At 40.9% G+C, this 20308-nt stretch overlaps 1 protein-coding gene across 5 annotated transcripts in view; it reads right to left on the bottom strand.

Annotated features, from left to right (window-relative positions):
* Positions 1-20308, bottom strand: part of CUNH2orf42 (chromosome unknown C2orf42 homolog) — a 79982-nt gene that overhangs the window by 42267 nt on the left and 17407 nt on the right. For all 5 annotated transcript variants that reach the window (XM_006151277.3, XM_006151278.2, XM_027772982.1 and 2 more), the window contains exons 5-6: positions 14122-14226; positions 5902-6009 (exon numbers count right to left, since the gene is read on the bottom strand). In XM_006151277.3, the coding sequence (XP_006151339.1) occupies positions 5902-6009; positions 14122-14226 (213 nt within the window). The remainder of the gene's footprint in view (positions 1-5901; positions 6010-14121; positions 14227-20308) is intronic.

Raw genomic sequence — 20308 nt, 5'->3', positions numbered from 1 at the left:
TGTGCCCTGTAGCAAAAATCTCTCTAAAAAAAAAGAAAAAGAAAAAACCAAACAACTTTTTTTCAGCACTTGAGTAGCAGGTAAAAACTCCCTCTCTGATTCTGATGATTTTTCTTTTTGCTTTATTTCTTTTATTCCTTCTCGAACTCGTGAGATAAAGAGCATGAGAAAGAGAGAGATTTACCTCCAACAGGGTTGTCACGCTGTGACCCACCCCGAGCTTCAGCCTGCCCCACATCGCGAGCGTTCATGCACCTGATGTGTCCCAGGAGGTCTCTAGATGAGAACCTGGAACCTTTCCATGTGAGTCGGCCGTGAAGCACATTGTGTTACTGCTGTACCTCATCCCACCCCTTTCCCTGTGCTTTTGATGCTTCCACTTTTCTGTCTCTGATTTCCATCCCTGCCCCAGGTTGTAAAGATGCATAAAGCACCCAAGGCCCACAGTGTATTTTGAATTTCAGGAGGAAAACACCTTGGCTCTTTTGTTGGTTGTTCTTCTGTTGGGCATCCTTGGCTAGTTTTGTGGGTTAAAAGTGTCAGAAATGACATTTTTTATTTAGGTATTTGAGATCACAACTGAAATGGCATAAGTTTGAACTGGAATTATGAAATAAGTTTCAAACTTTTATCTTTGTCTATAAGAAGTACATATATTGACATTATGCATTTATATATGTCATATTAGTGTAATTGTCTTTCCTTGGTAATATTAAAGAGACTTCTTTCTTTATTACTATTAAATATAAAGGGCACAATCTCAATGATGAGATCCTAAAATTATACTAGTATTTAAGCCCCTAACTCTATCATTATGTTATATAACATTGGCATCCTTTTCTGAGAATTATTCTCCCATCTTATCCTCTTATCCAACTCTAATTTATTCAGCACATTTAAAAAAGTAACTAATGGACTTTATTTTTAAATTTTGTAAAGAATTATTTATTTAATTTTACTTATTCATTCATTTATTTTAATTTGACCAGAGAGAAAGAGAGAGAGAGAGAGGAGAGCCACCAGGTCCAGGATTTGAACAGTAGTTGGGCACATGGGAGTGTCCAATGCCCTAACTACCACGCCACCGGCTGGTCCCAATGGACTTTATTTTGAGCAGAACAGTTTTAAGTTTATAGAAAAATGAATGAAAAATAGAGGTTCCATATATTGCCACAACCTCCTTGGTTTCTTCTATCATTAACATCTTGCCTTAATGTGGTTCATTTGGTATAATTGGTGAGGAAATATGGAGATTTTTTTTTTTAATTGCCAGGGAATGTACATACTCATTAGAGAGAGAACGAGAGAAAGCATTTCCCACTGGGGCATGGTTATGCCATAATTCCTCCTTCCTCTATTTAATTAGGATTTTGGGAATGCATGTACATACTCCTGCCATGTTTTACAAATTGTTGGCATCCAGATTCAAATCACATGGGACCCAGCTCTCTTAACCACTGTTCTACAAGTCTAGCGCAATATTGAGATATTATTGTAAACTAAAGTCTATAGTTTATCAAAGAGTAGAGTTTATTTTTTGTGTTGTACATTGTATTTTTTTTTTTAATTTGCCAGAAGTTGTGTGCACTTCCTGGAAGGAAGCAAAGAGTGAGTGAGTGAGAGAGAAAGCAAGAAAGCACTCCCCATGAGGAATAGTCATACTGCAATCCCTTCCCCATTTCCCCCTTTTCAAGCATTTTGGGCATGCTTGCACTACTCCTGGCACGTTTATTCAAGCCACTGGGTTTGGGACTTGAACCATGTAGTTAGCCATGTGGGATACAGCTTGTATAATCACCAAGCAATGACTGGCCCCTGTATGGATTTTGACAAATGTAAAATGACATCTATTCACTATTATAATATCATAAAAATATTTCAGGTGCCATTTTGAGTGTCAGCTTTCTGGTTCTGCAGATACAATAAAACCAAATGAGAAAAAAATATTGCATTTACTGAGGTCAAGAGGAGCCAATCCGTTGTCAGGTTACCTTCAACAGACCCTATGCTGTATACTGTTTCTATTGTAATGAGTAACCATTCAAGAGAAAGGAATGCTTTTCCTGTAGGTCTTGCTGTGCTGGAAAGGAAAGTCATCTTGTGTACAGTAAGTGGGCAGATAGAAACAAGATAAAGAAGGGTTTCCTCATGTAGTCTTTCACCCACTCTGCGCACTAACTTACTACTTAGAGGAGTACCTCCATTGCCTTCCAGTATGTCTACACTTTTGAATCCCATGTACAGGGAGGATGATGGTGGGGATTTTGATCATGGTAGAGAATTGGTGTTACCCAAGAAAGCCCTCAACTAAACTTTATGTTCAGTAATTTTCCAGCTCTCTTTATGAAAATTTGTGCTTGATCTTTCTTTTTTCCCCTTTTTGATTTGGTCATGACATATTTTATTTATTTTTAAAGTCCACTATTTTAATTCTTTTGAACTATTTTTAACTTATTATTTATTTATTTTTTTTGGAGAGTTTTTTTGCTATAGGGCATGTGGGCTCGCAAGAAAGCAGAGAGACAGAGATGGAAAGTGAGAAATCACCCCCTAGTGGGGGGTGACCCTGCCGCAATCCCTTCTCCTCCATTCTCCTCTCTGGGTCTTGGGCACGCACACACACACACACACACACCCGACGTGAGTTTGAAGCCACTGGGTCTGGCACTCAAACCATGGTTGACTACATGGGAGTCCAGCGACATAACCATTACGCCATCTGCTGGTCCCTTGAACTATTTTCAACTTTTATCTTTTTTTTTTTAATACTGCTTTGCTTAGATTCATGTATCTTTTTCTGTAACAAAAGGTTCATATGTCATTATTCTTTTTCTTGTATAGAAAAATATCTTTTTTCAATTATCTTTATCTGTTTAACATGGAAAAAGCAAACACAAATAGAATATGCATGTACATGTAAAATTTAAATAAATAAAACTAATAAACTTGCATGTATTCATTATATAGGGTAAGTAATAGGATTTTACTAACACTTTAGAAATGCACTGAATAACCCTCTCTTATCCTGTTCTTCCTCTCCTTCAGTGTTAGCAGCAATCCTGCAGTTTATGTTGCTCACTCACTAGATTTTCTTAATAGTCTCACCAGCTATATATTTACCTTTAAGTTATATATTGTTAATTCTGCTTGTAAATCATGTGCTTCACATGATTTAAAGTAAAATCATGTGAAGTAAAGTCTCTTCACAATCTAAATGATGTATAGCGATTTAATGTATGAATAATAATAAAAAATAAGAAGGAAGATGAAATACTATACAACTCCTTATATTCAAAAGTGTATATTACTAAGGAGGATACTGCAGCAGTCATTACTACCATGTCATAATGAAATTAAGCCAGAAACATTGCCACATAATAAATAACTAGAATTTAAATTTGCTTATATAGATATTGAAAGTAGCATGTTATTAAATCAGGCAGAATAATATAAATTACAAAGTTGAGTAGTATTTATTACTATATAGATGTAATTATCGAATTTCAGTTTTTAAGTGTTCAATGCTAAATAGTGATTTATTTTTAAGTGCAGAGTCAGTTTTCCAGTTACAGAATTTACATCTGTTTGTGTGCAGATTAAATAGGCAATACATAGAAGTCATCCTATGTGAACCAATGAATATACTTTCTGAAAAAAATGAAAATGAAATTTGTTTAAAAAATTGCATCTTGAAAGTGTGAATTATTGCTTTTGCTATTTAAAGCAAGAAATAGATTGAATCCTCCCTATATCCCCTATATCCTCTCATCACATATATAAATATGTAAATTTGAAACATTTAGTTTAATGCATAGGAAATGTTCCAAATGTAGAGGAGTTACTGCACTTAAGAATTTTATACTTTTCTAAGAATCTTTTAAAACAATAGTATATAATTTAATAGACTATTTTTATGACTCTGTTTTGAATACAGTATACACCAGACTACTCTTCCTATAAAATCAATAATTTTTAAGTGCATGTTATGTACATGGAAAACTTGCTTTAAGATTTTCAATGTGGCATTGCGGAAATATTCTTATTGTGAAGTGATTTGGCTTATGTATTGGGTTGATGGAAGTCATAATGCATTTTTGCATAGAAAAATACATGACTTTTCTGATAATCCCATAGTTATTTCAGTGCATGGATTCGGTTATATTAAAGAACCAGGATATTATCAGTATTCTACCATCATATTCAGGTGAGACCTTTTGAGTTTAAGAAGTGGAAAAGGTCCAGCCGTGGTGGTGTGCGAGGTTAAGATGCTGTGCACCATAAGCTGGGACCATGTAGGAGGCTCGGGTTTGATTTCAAGTCCAACCTAAAAGCTGGGCACAGTAGCTTGTGCCTATAATTTCAGCTTCTCAGGAGGCTGAGGCAGAAGTATCAAGAGCTTAAGGGTGTCCTGGGCACCACAGCAAAACCCTGTCTTAAAGAAAATAATAAATAGGGTCCAAGTGATGGTGCAGCACTAACCCAACTGGACTCACATGGAAAAGGTCCGGGCTTCATGTCCTATGACCTCCCTGAGTATGCCAGGCTCTTGCATGTAGCTGATCTGGGCTGGCTGAGATAGGGGTAGATCGCAGTGTGATGACCCTGGGAGTTCCTTTTCTTATCTCTCTCTGCATCTCTCTTTGTCATGGAAAGAAAATTAATAATACAGTAAAAAAATAAATAAATGGAAATGCTTTTCTACAGTCGTTTTGAAAATAATTCTATTGGGCTGGCAGGTGGCATGGTGGTTAAGGCAGCCGGACTCCCACATGGCTGACCGCGGTTTGAGTCCCAGACCTGATGGCTTACTCACTCTCTCTCTTTCTCACTCTGTCCCTCTCTGGTTAAATCAAAATAAATAAGTAAAATAACTAATTTTTTTAAAAGTTAAATTAAAGAATTCTTTTTTTTGGGGGGGGTTGGTTTTTGCTATAGGGTGCGTGCACTCACCAGAAAGACAGAGAGAGACAGAGAGACAGAAAATGAGAAATCGCCCCCCAATCCCTTCTCCTTCATTCTCTCGGGATCTTGGGTACGCACGCACACATGCCCGGCATGAGTTTTAAGCCCTGGGTCTGGGAAACGAACTGCGGTCAACTACGTGGGTGTCCAGCGACATAGCCATTATGCTAACTACTGGTCCCAAGAATTCTAAAAGTTTCTCCAATGAGTGAGAGGAAAAGAAACAGACGGAGAGAGGGGCAGCACCCGAACAAGGTCTTGAGGCATGCAGTTATCCCAACAGGATGCTCACATCATGATCCACCCATGCCTTTAGCCAGCCTGCAGTCATGGGCACATGAGTACTCAGCAAGGACTCTGGACCTGAACTTGGAACGTTCCCATCTGGGATTTTCTCACAAAGCATCACTGATGCACTATTGTCTTTCTCCCTTCCATAAACTCTTTTTTATTTTTAATTAATTAATTAATTAATAAAAGCTAGCCATCAGGTTCAGGACTCGAACCAGAGTCGACTATGTGGAAGTTTAGTGTCTTCGCCACCACACCACCTGCTGGCCCCTCCATGAACTCTTACTAGAATACCTCAGAGCCTTCAAGTAGCGTGGTCATTACTCCAAGAGCTGATTTCTGAGGTTTCTTGCTTTAAGCAAATCTTTCTTCATTTGTTTTTCAAAGAATTATTTCTTTAATTTTATTTATTCATTCATTTATTTTAATTTGACCAGAGAGAGAGAGAGAGAGAAAGTAAACCACCAGGTCCAGGACTCAAAACCATGGTTGGCCATGTGGGAGTGTCTGGTGCCTTAGCCACCACACCACCTGTTGGTCCTGCTTTAAGCAAATCTTAACCACAAAAATTCATACAGATTTTTTTCTAAACATAATTCTCTGTACTCAAGACATCTATGGCTATTCTTGAGGAAAAAAATACCATACCTGTGGTGGAGTTGGGGAGCCGTTTCTTTGCACTTCCTATAGATATTCTCTGCTGTAGGGCATCAAAAAAGGACTGAGGAATGTGGAATACCAGTGGCTCAGGTTTGCCTGTAGAAATAAGATGGTCATTTAAAGAAACTCAGTGGACTTTTTTTTTTCCATTTTTCTTTTCTTTTTTCTATCATTTATCTATTAACTTTTACATTTTCCCACAAAAATCTACTTTACATATCAAAACATTTTTGCTCACACTCCATAGTTCTTTTTCTTTTTAATAATTATTTTATCTTTATTTATTTATTTTAAATCGACCATAGAGGAACAGAGTGAGAAGGAAAGTGAGAAAGCAAGCCACCAGGTACAGGACTCAAACCGTGGTCGGTCATGTGGGAGTCCAGTGCCCTCAACCATCATGCCACCTGCCAGCCCCCATAGTTCTTGACAGCTAATAAACGACTCAAATTTTAAAAAAACTGAAATTTTTTTCTTTCTTTCTTTTTCTTTTTTTTTTTTTTTTAGAGTTGTTTGTTATAGGGGGCATGGCCTGCCAGACAGATAGTGAGAAATCACCCCACAGGGGGGATGGCCATGCCACAATCCCTTCTCCTCCATTCTCCTCTCAGGATCTTAGGCACGCAGCACACATATGTTTTTCCAGCTGCTGAATCAAGAAGTTGGCCATGTGGGATCCAGCTGCCTTAACCACTATGCCACCAGCTGGTGCATTCAGTGTTATTTGTAGTTATTACCTCTCAATTTCAATTTTTCCACCTGCCCCTGTATATCAAAAAGTCCACTGAGTAGGGACCAAGGTGACTAAAGCTATGTTATAAGTCTCATCTTCTAGACCCCAAAACACTCAGACAAGAAGTCATTTTAAACCTGAGGTGTGTCCTGGAGTGTTCAGGGACCAAGGCAACTAAAGCTATGCTCTAAGCCTCATCTTCTAGACCCTGAAACACTCAGACAAGAGGAGAGATTTTGTCACAGAATGACCAGAAACCACAAAAGAGGCACAAGGAATATGAGAAACCAAGAAAATCTCTCTCTCCTAAGTGAAAAGAACAATCCTTCATCATACACAGACAGTGCCGTGGAACTCGTGGAAATGTCTGACAGAGAATTCAGAATATGCATAGGGACAAAACTAAACGAGACCAAGAGCTGAGAGACAATGAACTCCAGAAGATGCAGGAAGGAGACGAGTTCTAGGAGGTGAGGACGTTCTTGCATGATCTGAAAGAGGAAATACACACCATAAAAAAGAATCAAATGGAGCTGTTAGGGATGAAGGCTGCTATACAGGAATCAGAACCACCCTCGAAAATATTAAAAGATTAGTCCATGCAGAAGAGTAAATCTTGGATGTTGAAGACAAAACCTCTGACCTAGAAAAAAACAACCAAAAAGACTGAGAAAATAACCCCCCAAAATGAGAATACTATACAAGAAACACTAGATACCATTAAGCGCCCAAATATCTGGATAACTGGTGTCCTAGAAGGTGAGGAAACTAATAAGGGCACTGATAATCTATTCTTTGAAATCCTAGAAGAAAACTTTCCAAATCTAGAGAGGCAGTCAAATATCCAGACCCAAGAAATACAAAGGACCCCTTTTAAAATCAACCCAAGAAGATTTTCTCCAAGGCATATCATAGCCAGATTGGCCAAATCCACAAAGACAAAATACTAAAATTAGCAAGAGATAAATGTCAGGTTACTTATAAAGGTTATCCTATCAGGCTAACATCAGACCTCTCATCAGATATAATGCGAGCAAGGAAACAATAGGAAGATATATTCAAAATATTAAATGAAAAACAGTTGTTTATTTTTCTTTTTTTGGAGAAGTTTTTGCTATAGGGCGTGTGCACTCGCCAGACAGACAGAGAGAGACAGAGAAACAGAAAGTGAGAAATCACTCCCCAGGGGGGATGGCCACACCACAATCCCTTCTCCTCCATTCTCCTCTCGGGATCTTGGGCACGCATGAACACGCGCTCAGCGTGAGTTTAAGCCACCAGGTCCAGGACTCGAACCGTGGTCAACTATGTGGGAGTCCAGCGACATAGCCATTAAGTTAACTGAGAGTCCCAAATGAAAAACAGTTTTTTTTTGGAGAGGTTTTTGCTATAGGGCACGTGCACTCGCCAGACAGACAGAGAAGAGACAGAAAGCGAGAAATCACCCCCCAGGGGGGATGGCCATGCCACAATCCCTTTTCCTCCGTTCTCCTCTCGGGATCTTGGGCATGCATGCACACGCGCCCGGCGTGAGTTTTAAGCCACCGGGTCCGGGACTCGAACCGCGGTCGACTATGTGGGAGTCCAGCGACATAGCCATGACGCTAACTGCTGGGCCCGAAAAACAGTTTTAACCAAGAATACTGTACCTGGCAAGATTATCCTTCATATGGGAAGCAAAGATAAAAACATTCTCAAATAAACAAAACCTGAAAAAATTTACCAACACCAGGCCAGCTATTCAAGAAGTTCTGAAAGGAATGCTTTACAAGGAAAACTAAAGACACACATACAGAAATAAGAGAACAAAAAGCAACCAAGAAAATGACTGACTTAAGGCTAGGGACAAGAAATATCAACGATAAAGTTGAATGTTAACTTCCAGGATTTAAATGGAAAGATCAGACCACAGCAGTGCTGCAGATTCAACAGAAGAGAGACTGAACATAAGACTGGACGGGCAAAGTAGAATTTCAACTTCTGAGTAAAACGCTACTGTCTTTTTCTCTAGTCTGCTTTGTTTTCCCAATTTAAGGATTTTGCTTTCTTTTGAGCTGTTGATAGGTTCAGCAATTTGTTAAAAAATTTTTTTTCTTGTTGTTTGTTTGTTTCTTTAAAGGGAAACAAACTATTCTCCCTTCCTGACCCCTCTGGAATTGGCAAATATTTGGGAGTATTCTTACTTTGTGGCAGAATGGTTATCTGCATAAGTTCAGTAATACCTGTTGTCTTGAATCAGAAATTGGAAATACTCATTACTGGACAGGGCTTTAACTGGAATGTTGTATCTGAAGATTAAACCAGAAAACTATGGAACTAAGGTGGATCTCAAGCAAGCCAACAGAAGCTCTTAGAAAGATGGCCTGGTACCATAAACAGTTCTGCCTAGCAGAGAGGATGAAAGAATTCATACCATAAAATAACCTAGACTTTTCCAGCCCAGCATTGTAATCAGTAGAGATTGCAAAAGAGCAGCCATAACCAAAGGATTATCTTGAGGAAGACTCTAAAGGCAAAAAGACTGATCTTTGCTAGTAGATGGTATATCACAGAATACTTGGTAGACAGGGCTGAATTGAGAAGGTTTTTGTGTAAATTGTGTGCTGGGTCTTTGCTTTTCAACAGTTTGAGGAGTTGACACATAAATATTTCCTCAAAAATAATGGGACCAGCAGTTGGCATAGTGGCTATGTTGTTGGATACCCATGTAGTCACCCATGGTTCGTGTCCCGGATCCAGTGGCTTAAACTCACACCGGGCATGTGTGTGTGTGTGCATGCTCGAGATCCCAAGAGGAGAATGAAGAAGAAGGGATTGCATCGTGACCATCCTCCCTGGGGAGTGATTTCTTACTTTCTGTCTCTCTGCCTCTCTCTGCCTTTCTGGAGAGCATACCCGACCTATAGCAAAAACCTCTCCAAAAATAAAAAAGAAAGAAAAACACACTGTGAGGGGCCAGCAGGTGGCATGATGGCTATGGCAGATCATAGTTTGAGTTCTGGACCTAGCAGCTTGCTTTCTCACCTTCCCTCTTTCTGTTTCTGTCTCTCTCCAGTGAAAGCATATGCCCTACAGCAAATTAAAAAATAGTAATAATAATAAATAAAATTAAGAGACCAGCAGGTGGCATAATGGTTACATCACTGGACTCCCATGTAGTTGACTGCAGTTTAAGTCCTGGACCTAACAGCTTAAAATTCACACCAGGTGTGTGTGTGCATGCCCAAAATTCAGAGAGGAAAATGGAGAAAAAGGAATTGCAATGTGGCCATTTCCCCTTGGTAGTGATTTCTCTCTTTCTGTTTCTCTGATGAGCGCATGCACCCTATAGCAAAAAAAAAAAAAAAAAAAAAAAAAAAAAAACCTCTTAAAAAAAAAAAAAAAGAAATTAAGAAAGAAAGAAAATCACACCCAGCACATGTGTGTGCATGCCCCAAATCCTGAGAGGAACAAGAAGGGATTACGACCTGGCTATCCCCCCAGAGGGTGATTTCTCACTGTCTGTCTCTTTCCACCAGTGCATGTACCCTATGGTAAAATCCTTTAAAAAAAAAGAAGAATTAATGCTTTTCTTAAAATAATTATTTATTTAATTCCATTTGTTGTTGTTATTACTATTACTATTATTATTTTTAAATTTGACCAGACAGAGACAGAGAGAGCAAGAAAGGGAAAGCGAGAAAGCAAGCTGCCAGGTCTAGGACTCAAACCATGGTCAGCCATGTGGGAATCCAGCACCTTTAACTACCACGCCACCTGCTGGCCCCAAGAAGAATTAATCCTGAGGGCCAGCCCATGGTCGGGTAGTTAAGGCAGCTGGATCCCACATGGCTAATCCTGCAATTTGAGTCTTGGACCCTGTGGCTTGAAAAACCTGGCAGGCAAAACTATGTGTGTGTGTCCAAAAATCCCAAAAGGAGGGAGAAATGGAGAAGGGATTGTGGTGTGACTATGCTCCATGGGAAGTGTTTTCTTGCTTTCTCTTTCTCTCTTTCTCTGGTCAGTGTATGCACCCTCTGGCATTAAAAAATTATAGTAATCTCAAAAAGCCTCATAAAAGACATAGACTCATACTCAAGGAGCAAGCTGATGGTGACTTAAACAAAGGTGGTAGGTAGTGATGGAGATGGTGAGAGGGGGTCCGCATGGGTGATGGAGGCAGGAATAGGATAGAGGAGGACCACGACATAATGCTTATAGTATCTACATTCTGTCAAACACAATGTTCTATATTCTCTTTGGAAGGTGACTTAGTAGGTAGTCATTACATTATTTTAAATTATAAATTAATAAAATATTAAAAGAAAACAAATTATTTCATCTTTATAACCCTCCTTGTCTTGTCTAGTTATTAAAAAAACCTAATCTCTAATGTTTTATTTATTCTGAATTAATATTTAAGCATGTATTTCAAGACTTCCATTCTTGGGGAACCAGCAGTTAGCGTAATGGCTATGTCGCTGGATTCCCACGTAGTCGACCGCGGTTCACGTCCTGGACCCGGTGGCTTAGAACTCACGCCGGGCGCGTGTGCGTGCATGCCCAAGATCCCAAGAGGAGAATGGAGGAGAAGGGATTGCGGAGTGACCATCCCCCCTGGGGAGTGATTTCTTGCTTTCTGTCTCTATGTCTCTCTCTGTCTGTCTGGCGAGCGCACGTGCCCTATAGTGAGACAGAGAGACAGAAAGCAAGAAATCAACCCCCAGGAGGGATAGCCGCAATCCCTTCTCCTCCATTCTCCTCTTGGGATCTTGGGCACGCACACATACGCACCCAGTATGAGTTTTAAGCCACCGGGTCTGGGACGCGAACCACGGTCGACTACATGGGAGTCCAGCGACACAGCCATTACGCTAACTGCTGGTCCCCTCTTCAGAGGTTTTTGTTATAGGGTGTGTGCACTTGCAAGAGAGACAGAAGATGAGAAATCACCCTTTACAGGGGATGGCCACAGTCTCTTCATGTCCAGTCTCCTCTTGGCATTTTGGGCATGCACACACACACACACACACACACGCCTGGCATGAGTTTCAAGCCACCGGGTATGGGACTCAAACCATAGTTGACTACGTGGGAGTCCAGTGCCTTAACCACCATGCCACCTGCAGGCCCCTCTTTTCCTTTTCTTTACCATGAAGCCATAACTGTTTTACTTATTTATCTAGTTTAATTTGGCAAAGAGTTCATGCACTCATCAGAGAGACAGAAAGGGAGGACATATCCTCCAACGGGGCATGGTCATACCATAATCCCGTCTCCATTTCTCCATCCTGTTGAAATTTTGGGCATTTACACACATGTGCCCAGTGTGTTTTTCAAGCTGTTGGGTCCAGGACTAGAACCATGTGGTTGGTCATGTGGGATCTGATTCCCTAACCTCTATGCCCCATAACTGCTATTATCCCTCAGAACTCACCTCCTTCTGTTGAGTGTCTTCCATAAGGCTATTACTCAGCTCAGAGTGGCTTAAGTTTTTAATGATTCTTATAAACTAGAATACCTTCAGCAAAGAACATTAAGATGATATAAGGTCTGTAAACACGGCATAAGGAGAGTTTGAAGAACCTGTGCTACATCTCTTGAAAAACGAATGACGTGTCAAGCTCAACAATGGGTCTGCATGTGTGCAGTGGCAGGAATTGTTACCTGGATACAGAATCAGACCTGGTCCAGGCGGCTTGAGCACAGAACTAGAACCACCAAGAAGTGTGACAAGCAAACACTTCTACTTAACATGAGGAAGACCTTCTGCACAGCTACCACTGTTCATTATAAGCTGCCTCAAGAGCAGTGAGCTCCTCATCACTGGACAAAGCCTAGAAATCATCTATCAATGCTGTTTTTAAGGCAATGGGCAACGGTGGGCTAGACAGGGCACCTCTAAGATCACTGAGGTTCTATGAGGCTATAATAAATAAACCATGCCCAATGGTGTTCTCCAATCTTCCTCAGCATGTCTCTAATTTATGTCTATATAACTATTTTAGCCTCATATATTTAGATTTTGTCTAAGATTTTCTTTCCTGCACTTTGATTTTAAGTTTGAAGACTAGAATGATTTGAAGTTCTAGTACTTTCCTCTCCCCTTCCCATAAGACCAAGGTTATATATCTTTACTAATTATCAGCTATGGTGTTTCTTCCTTTTGTTTATTTACTGTAGGGGGCATGTACTCACCAGAGAGAAAGAGAAATCACCTCCTGGCTTAGGGGGTGGGGGAGAGGGCCATGATGCAATCCCTTCCTCTTCACTCTCCTCCTGGGATTTTTTTTTTCTTTTTTTTAAAGAGGTTTGTTTTTTCTTGTTTTTTCTTTTCTTTTTTTTTTTTTGCTATAGGGTGCGTGCACTTGCCAGACAGACAGAGAGAGACAGAGAGAAAGTAAGAAATCACCCCCCAGAGGGGATGGCCACGCCACAATCCCTTCTCCTCCATTCTCCTCTCAGGATCTTGGGCACGCACACACACGCGCCCGGCGTAAGTTTAAGGCAGTGGGTCCGGGACTTGAACCACAATCGACTACGTGGGAGTCCAGCGACATAGCCATTATACTAACTGCTGGTCCCTCCTCCTGGGATTTTGGGCTTGCACATACACACACCTACTGTGCTTTTCAGGCCACTGGGTCCAGGACTTGAACTGCTCAGTCAGCCATGTGGGATCCAGCTGCCTTTCCCTCCACACTATCTGCAGGCCCTTAGCTATGTTTTACTTCTCTTCCATCTCTTAAATTCATTTCGCTGGTCTAGAATTTTAATTCAACTTAAATTTTGTTTTCCCTTCTTTTAACTTAGATTCTTTTTTTCTTTTTCTTTTTTTAGTTTTGCTATTGGGTATGTGTGTGGACTTGAGAGAGAGACAGAGACAGAGAGAAAGAGGGAAAGTGAGAAATCATCCCCCTGGGGGGGATGGCCATGAAGCAATCTCTCACCAGTCTCCTCTTGGGATTTTAGGCATGCACATATACATGCCTGGCATGATTTGCAAGATGCTAGGTCTGGGACTCAACCACACAGTTGGTCATGTGGGATCCAACCTCCCACACCTTAACCACCATGCCACCTTCTGGCCCACAACTTAGATTTCTACTTTTTTATGGTCCAATGCTCTCTAGACTAAAGTCCAATTATTTTCCTACCAAAACAGAGTAGAACTATAGCACCATAACTTTAATTCCCCCCTACATAATTTTCTTTTTTTTAGATTTCTGCCATAGGGTGTGTGAGCTAGTCTAAGACAGAAAGTGAGAAATCATCCACCAGAGGGAATGGCCACACTGCAAACCTTCCTCCTCCATTCTCCTCTTGGAATTTTAGGCATACACGCACATGCGCCTGGCATGTTTTCCAAGCAGCAAGGTCTGGGACACAAACCCCACAGTCAGTCATGTGGGATCCAGTGCCTTAACCATCATGCCACCTGCTGGCCCTATTTCCGCTTCTTTCAACAGCAGCCCAGGTGTTTCACCAATACTTACCATCAAACTGATAATGCATGGTTTGATGGATCCGTTCTGTGACACTGGCCAGCCAGTCTTGGAAGGATAAGGTTACTTGTGCCTCATCTAACAGCTGACCACAAGCTAGGAAAAGGAAAAAAGAACACTTCTTCAGTTACTTTTTTCCCTACTTTTTTTAACAGATAACTGAAATTTTAAAAAGTTAAGGCATTTGTAAAGAAAAAGAAGCTGAAATTTACATAAAGCAGATAAACTAAGTGAAATGGAAGATTCTGAAACTTTTTTTTAGAGGACTGGTTTGATAGCCTAGTAGTTAAAGGAGCCAGATCCCACATAACCATTTACAGTTCAAGTCCCAGCCTCAGAACCTTGAGAAATATGCTGTGTGCATGTGTGCATGTGTGCATCCTGGTAAGATAAGAAATATAAGAGAAGGGATGGTGCCATGACCATGCCCCATTGGAAGGTGCTTTCTTTCTGTCTTTCCCTCTGGCAAGTGCATGCATCCTCTGGCAGTTAAAAAAATTACTTAAAATATAAAAAACAAATAGCTCTTAGAGATTAACAGTCTTAAGATTATTAACCACAGAAAGTAATTTTTTGATGCTAAATTACATATTAAAGAATGGCCCTATAGAGCGACCAGCAGGCGGCATGATGGTTAAGGTGCTGGACACTCCCACATGGCCGACCATGGTTCGAGTCCTGGACCTGGCGGGGGCCTGGCATGTGTGCACACGATCCTGGTATGAGTTTTAAGCCATAAGGTCTGGGACACAAATCACAGTTGACTATGTGAGAGTTCAGCAACATAATCATTATGCCATTTGCTGGTCCCAAAAAGAGAAATTTGAGACACAGGCCTGGGTCACTTGGGGTTGGAGGTCATAGGTCTCATAGCCTCTTGACTCCTAACTCTAAATTGTGGAGTCCATTAAATTTCATCACTTATTACTGTAGTTCTCAATCACTCTTAAAGATACAAGATTTCACTCTTCCACTTTTTTTAAAAAAGAATTATTTTACTTAACTTTATTTATTAGTATTATTTGTTTTAATTTGACCAGAGAAAGAGGAGACAGAAACAGAGAGAGAAAGTGAGAAAGCAAGCCGCCAGGTCTGACGCTCAAACTGCAGTCAATCCCAAAAAGAGAATGGAGGAGAAGGGATTGTGGCACGGCCATCCTCCCTGGGGGTGAGGGTGGGGGTGGGGTGGGGGTGGAGGTGGGGTGATTTCTCACTTTCTGTCTCTCTATTTCTCCGGTGAGTTCATGCACCCTAAGCAAAAATATCTCTCTCTCTCTCTTTTTTTGGGAGAGATTTTCGCTATAGGGTGCATGCGCTCACCAGACAGACAGAGAGAGACATTAGAGACAGAAAGCGAGAAATCACCCCCCAGGGGGGGATGGTCATGCCGCAATCCCTTCTCCTCTATCCTCCTCTCGGGATCTTGGGCACGCACACACATGCGTCCGGTGTGAGTTTTAAGCCACCAGGTACAGGATGTGAACTGCGGTCGACTATGGGAGTCCAGTGACATAGCCATTACGCTAACTACTGGTTCCCGCAAAAATCTCTCTTAAAAAAAAAAAATTCTTCTTCTCTAAAAATGAGGGTATGAGTGTGGCCAATCTCTAATTCAATAAGTCTTCCTCAGATCTACTATTCCATTGTATTGTTTTTCCTAAAATGTCCTCATATGTCTGAAGTATCTATCTATCTATCTATCTATCTATCTATCTATCTATCTATCTATCTATCTATCTATCTATTTAATAGTTTGCTTAGGGCATGTGCACATGCCAGAGACAGAGAGAGAATGAGAAAGTACTCCTTGGGGGGGATGGCCACACCACAATCCCTTCTCCTACATTCTTCTTTGGGGATTTTGGGCAGGCATGCACACACACCCAGCATATTTTCCAAGTTGCTAAGTCCAGGACTTGAATAGCACAGTGGGTCATGTGAGATCCAGCCATCTTAACCACCATGCCACTGACTGGCCACAAAAGTATATCACCTTGGGACCAGCAGATGGTATAATGGTTATATTGCTGGACTCATGTAGTTAGCCACGGTTCAAGTTCCAGACCCAGCAGCTTAAAAAGCCCACACTAGGCACATGTGTGTGCGTAACCAAAATCCCAGGAGGGGAATAAAGGAGAGGGGACTGCGGTGTGGCCATTTCCCCTGGGAGGTGATTTCTCACTTTCTGTTTCTCTGTCTCTCCAGCGAGTGTATGCACCGTATAGCAAAAATCTCTTTAAAAAAAAAAAGTATATCACAGAGAGAGAAATAACTCCCCAGGGAGATGGCAATGCCACAATCCCTTCTCCTCCTGCAATTTTCAGCATGCACACACACACACACGTGCCTAGCATGAGTTTCAAGTTGCCAGATCCGGGACTCAAACAGTAGTTGGCCACATGAGAGTCCAGTGTCTTAACCACTATGCCACCTACTGGTCCCAGTATATCACCTTTTAAAGAGAGATTAAACAATGCCACAGTTACTATTCATTTAAGACTAAAATTATAATAGGTAAATATGTACAGTGATAATTTATATAAAAAATAATTCATTTTTTCTCTTTTTGTTATAGGTGCATGCACTCACCAGAAAGAGGGTGAGAGAAAAAGTGGGAACTTTCCATTCAGGGGGACGGCCATACTGCAATCCATTCTCCACTCTCCTCTGGGGATTTTGGGCATGCACCCACAAGTGCCCAGCGTGGTTTTCAAGTGCCAGGTCTGAGATTTGTGCCACACTGTGGGCCACGTGGGACCCAGCTGCCTTGAAATCCACACCACCTGCTGGCACTGTTTATTCTTTGTACAGAGGGAAGTGATGAACATTTGTTAAAAATCTTCTAATGATACTAATCTGTTTACCTCCTGACTTACCAGAAATATGTATTCAAATGTTTTTTAAAGATTAGTTAATAATGGGGACCAGCAGGTGGCATGGTGGTTAAGGTGCTGGACACTCCCACATGGCCTACTGCAGTTCGAATACCGGACCTGGTGGCTTGCTTTCTCACTTTCCTCCTCTCTCTCTCTCTCTGTGTATCTCTCTCTGGTCAAATTAAAATAAATGTATGAATAAAATAAATAAATAAATAAATATTTTTTAAAAATTTGTTAATAATCAGTCTTGGGGCTAGCTGGTAGAGTGATGGTTAAGGTAGCTGGATACTCACGGTTGACTGTGCCGTTTGAGTCCTGGACCTGGGACTCAAAATCATGCCAGGTGCATACTGCATGGGTAGTCAAAATCCTAAGAGGAGACTGGAGAAGGGACTGTGGCATGGTCATCTCCCCAGGTGGTGTGTTCTCTGTCTCTTGCGAGTGCAATGCCCTATAGCAAACTAAAAAAAGACATTCATTCTTGTGTTATTCTATAATTTTGTGCTGGTATTGTCTTTAAAACCAGCGTTTAAGGGCAAGCTGGTGGCATGGTGATTAAGGTGTCTGGATCTCATATGGCCAACAGCATGGTTTAAGTCCTGGACCTAGTGGTTTGAAGAACACACTCGGTATGTGTGCACACATGTCCAAAATCTCAAAAGAGAGTGGAGAAGGGTTTGTGGCGTAGCCATTCCTCTTGGGTGGGGGTGAATTCTCACTTTCTTTCTCTCTGTCCTCTGTCTTTCTGATGAGCACACATGTCCTACAGCAAACTAAAAATCAAAAACAAAAACAAAACAAAACAGAATGTGAAGGCAGGGATAATATCCAGGGTTTTTTTTTTTTTTTTTTTTTTGGTTCTTTTTAGAGATTTTTGCTATAGGGAGCATGTGCTCACTAGAGAGAAACAGAGATAGAAAGCGAGAAATCACTCCCCAGGGGTATGGCCATGTCACAATCCCTTCTCCTCCATTCTCTTCGGGGGATCTTGGGCATGCACGCACATGTGCCAGGCATGAGTTTTTGTTTGTTTCTTTTTTAATAATTGTTTATTATTATTATTATTATTCATTTTCATCAGAGAGAGATGCACAGAGAGAGAGAGAGAGAGTGAGAAAGCAAGCTGCCAGGTCCAGGAATTGAAACCACAGTAAGCTATGTGGGAGTCCAGTGCTAGAAATCACCATGCTACCAGCCAGCCCCACCAGGCATGAGTTTTAAGTCACTGGGTCTGGATCTCAAACTACAGTCGACTATGTGGGAGTCCAGCAACATAACTATTACACCATCTGCTGGTACCAATATCCAGTTTTTAATCGATTAGCCATACAACATGGCTAGCCATGTCATAGCTGATATTCAATGAATACTGCCAAAATTGAACTAAACAACTTTTATAACTATAAGAAGAGTTAATAAAATATTAATCCTCAAATGCACCAGCTTAATTATTCTGAGTGGAAAAGTAATCTATTTAAATTTATGAGTTATAGGGCCAGGATGTGATGTGATGGTTAAGGTGCTAGACTCCCATATGGCTGACTACAGTCCAAGTCCCAGACCTGGCAGCTTGCTTTCTGGCTTCCCCTCTGTCTCTCTCTCTGGTGAGTGCACATGCCCTATTGGATAAATTTTAAAATAGTACTACTAGGGGCCGGCAGGTGGCATGGTGGTAAATGGCGCTGGACTCCCACGGTTTGAGTCCCAGACCTGGAGGCTTGCTTTCTCACTCTCTCTCGCTCTCGCTTTCTCTCTGTCCTTCTCTGGCCAAATTAAAATAAATAAATAAAGTTAAATAAAGAAATTATGTAAAAAGATAGTACTACTGGGACCAGCAGTTGGCATAATGGCTACGTTGCTGGACTCCCACGTAGTTAACTGCAGTTCAAGTCCTGGACCCAGTGGCTTAACCTCACACTGGGCATGTGTGCGTGCGTGCCCAAGATCCCGTGAGAAGAATGGAGGAGAAGGGATTGTGGCATGGCCATCCTCCCTGGGGGGTGATTTCTTACTTTCTGTCTCTCTATCTCTCTCTGTCTTTCTGGTAAGTGCACATACCCTATAGCAAAAACCTCTCCAAAAAAAAAAAAAAAAGGTGCTACTAAATAAAATTAAATAATCTTTAAAAAATAATCGAGTTATATTTAAATTAAATCATTCTGTCATAATTTCAGGGTTTAAGTCATGCTACTACTTTTAGATATGTTTTCAAGCCTCACAGATGTTGGAGAACAGACTATATTTGTCTTTCTCAACAAATATTTACTACCACATAATTGTAAAATACATTTTTCTCAACTTTGAATCTCCATATGATTTGGATCTGGGTAACAGTAAATAAAGTAATACACCCAACAAAACACCTGCTTCAAAAACAAATTGGTTATTTAAAAAACTATTTATTTAATTTTATTTATTCTTTCATTTACTTTGACTAGAATGAGACAGAGAGAGAGAGCAGGAAAGGGAGAAAGCAAGCTGCTAGGTCCAGGACTCGAACCGTGGTCGGACATGTGGGAGTATCCAGTGCCTTAATCATCAGATAACTGCTGGTCCCCCACATTGGCAATTTTTTAATTTAAAGCCATAATTTAGGGGCTGGCACTCCCTCAGGGTTAAGAGAGCTGGATCCCACGTGACTGACTATGTGGTTTAAGTCCTGGACCCAGCGGCTTAAAAAATATGCCAAGCAGGACCAACAGATGATGCAATAGTTATGTCACTGGACTCCCACATAGTCAACAGTGGTTCAGGTCCCGGACCCCCGCGATGGCTTAAAACTCAGGCCAGGCACGTGTGTGTGTGCGTGCCTGAGATCCCAGAGGAGAATGGAGGAGAAGGGACTGCAGCATGCCCATCACTCCTGGGAGATTATTTCTCGCTTTTTGTCTCTTTGTCTTTCTCTCTCTGACTAGTGCAAGCACCCTGTAGCAAAAATCTCTCCCCCCACCAAAAAAAAAAATGTGAGGCAAGTGTGTGCCTGTAATCTCAAAAGGACACATAAATAAATTTAAGTAACTTTTTCTTTTTAAAATTTTGTAAAGGATTATTTAATTTTATTCATCATCATTATTATTTGAATTTGACCAGAGAGAAACAGAGACAGAGAGAGAGAAAGTGAGAAAGAAGCCATCAGGTCCAGGGCTTGAACCATGGTTGGCCATGTGGGAGTCCAGCACACTTAACCACCATGCCACCTGCTGGTCCGCATTTTTTCTTTTCTAATTTTATAATTTATTTATTCATTTATTTACTTATTTTTAGTTTGACCAGAAACAGGGAGAGAGAGAGAGGGAAAG

Source organism: Tupaia chinensis, unplaced genomic scaffold (assembly GCF_000334495.1).
Source record: "Tupaia chinensis unplaced genomic scaffold, TupChi_1.0 Scaffold000316_1, whole genome shotgun sequence".
Lineage (NCBI taxonomy): Eukaryota > Metazoa > Chordata > Mammalia > Scandentia > Tupaiidae > Tupaia > Tupaia belangeri.
Note: the sequence above shows the minus strand (reverse complement) of the source record. Positions and strands in the feature narration are given on the sequence as shown.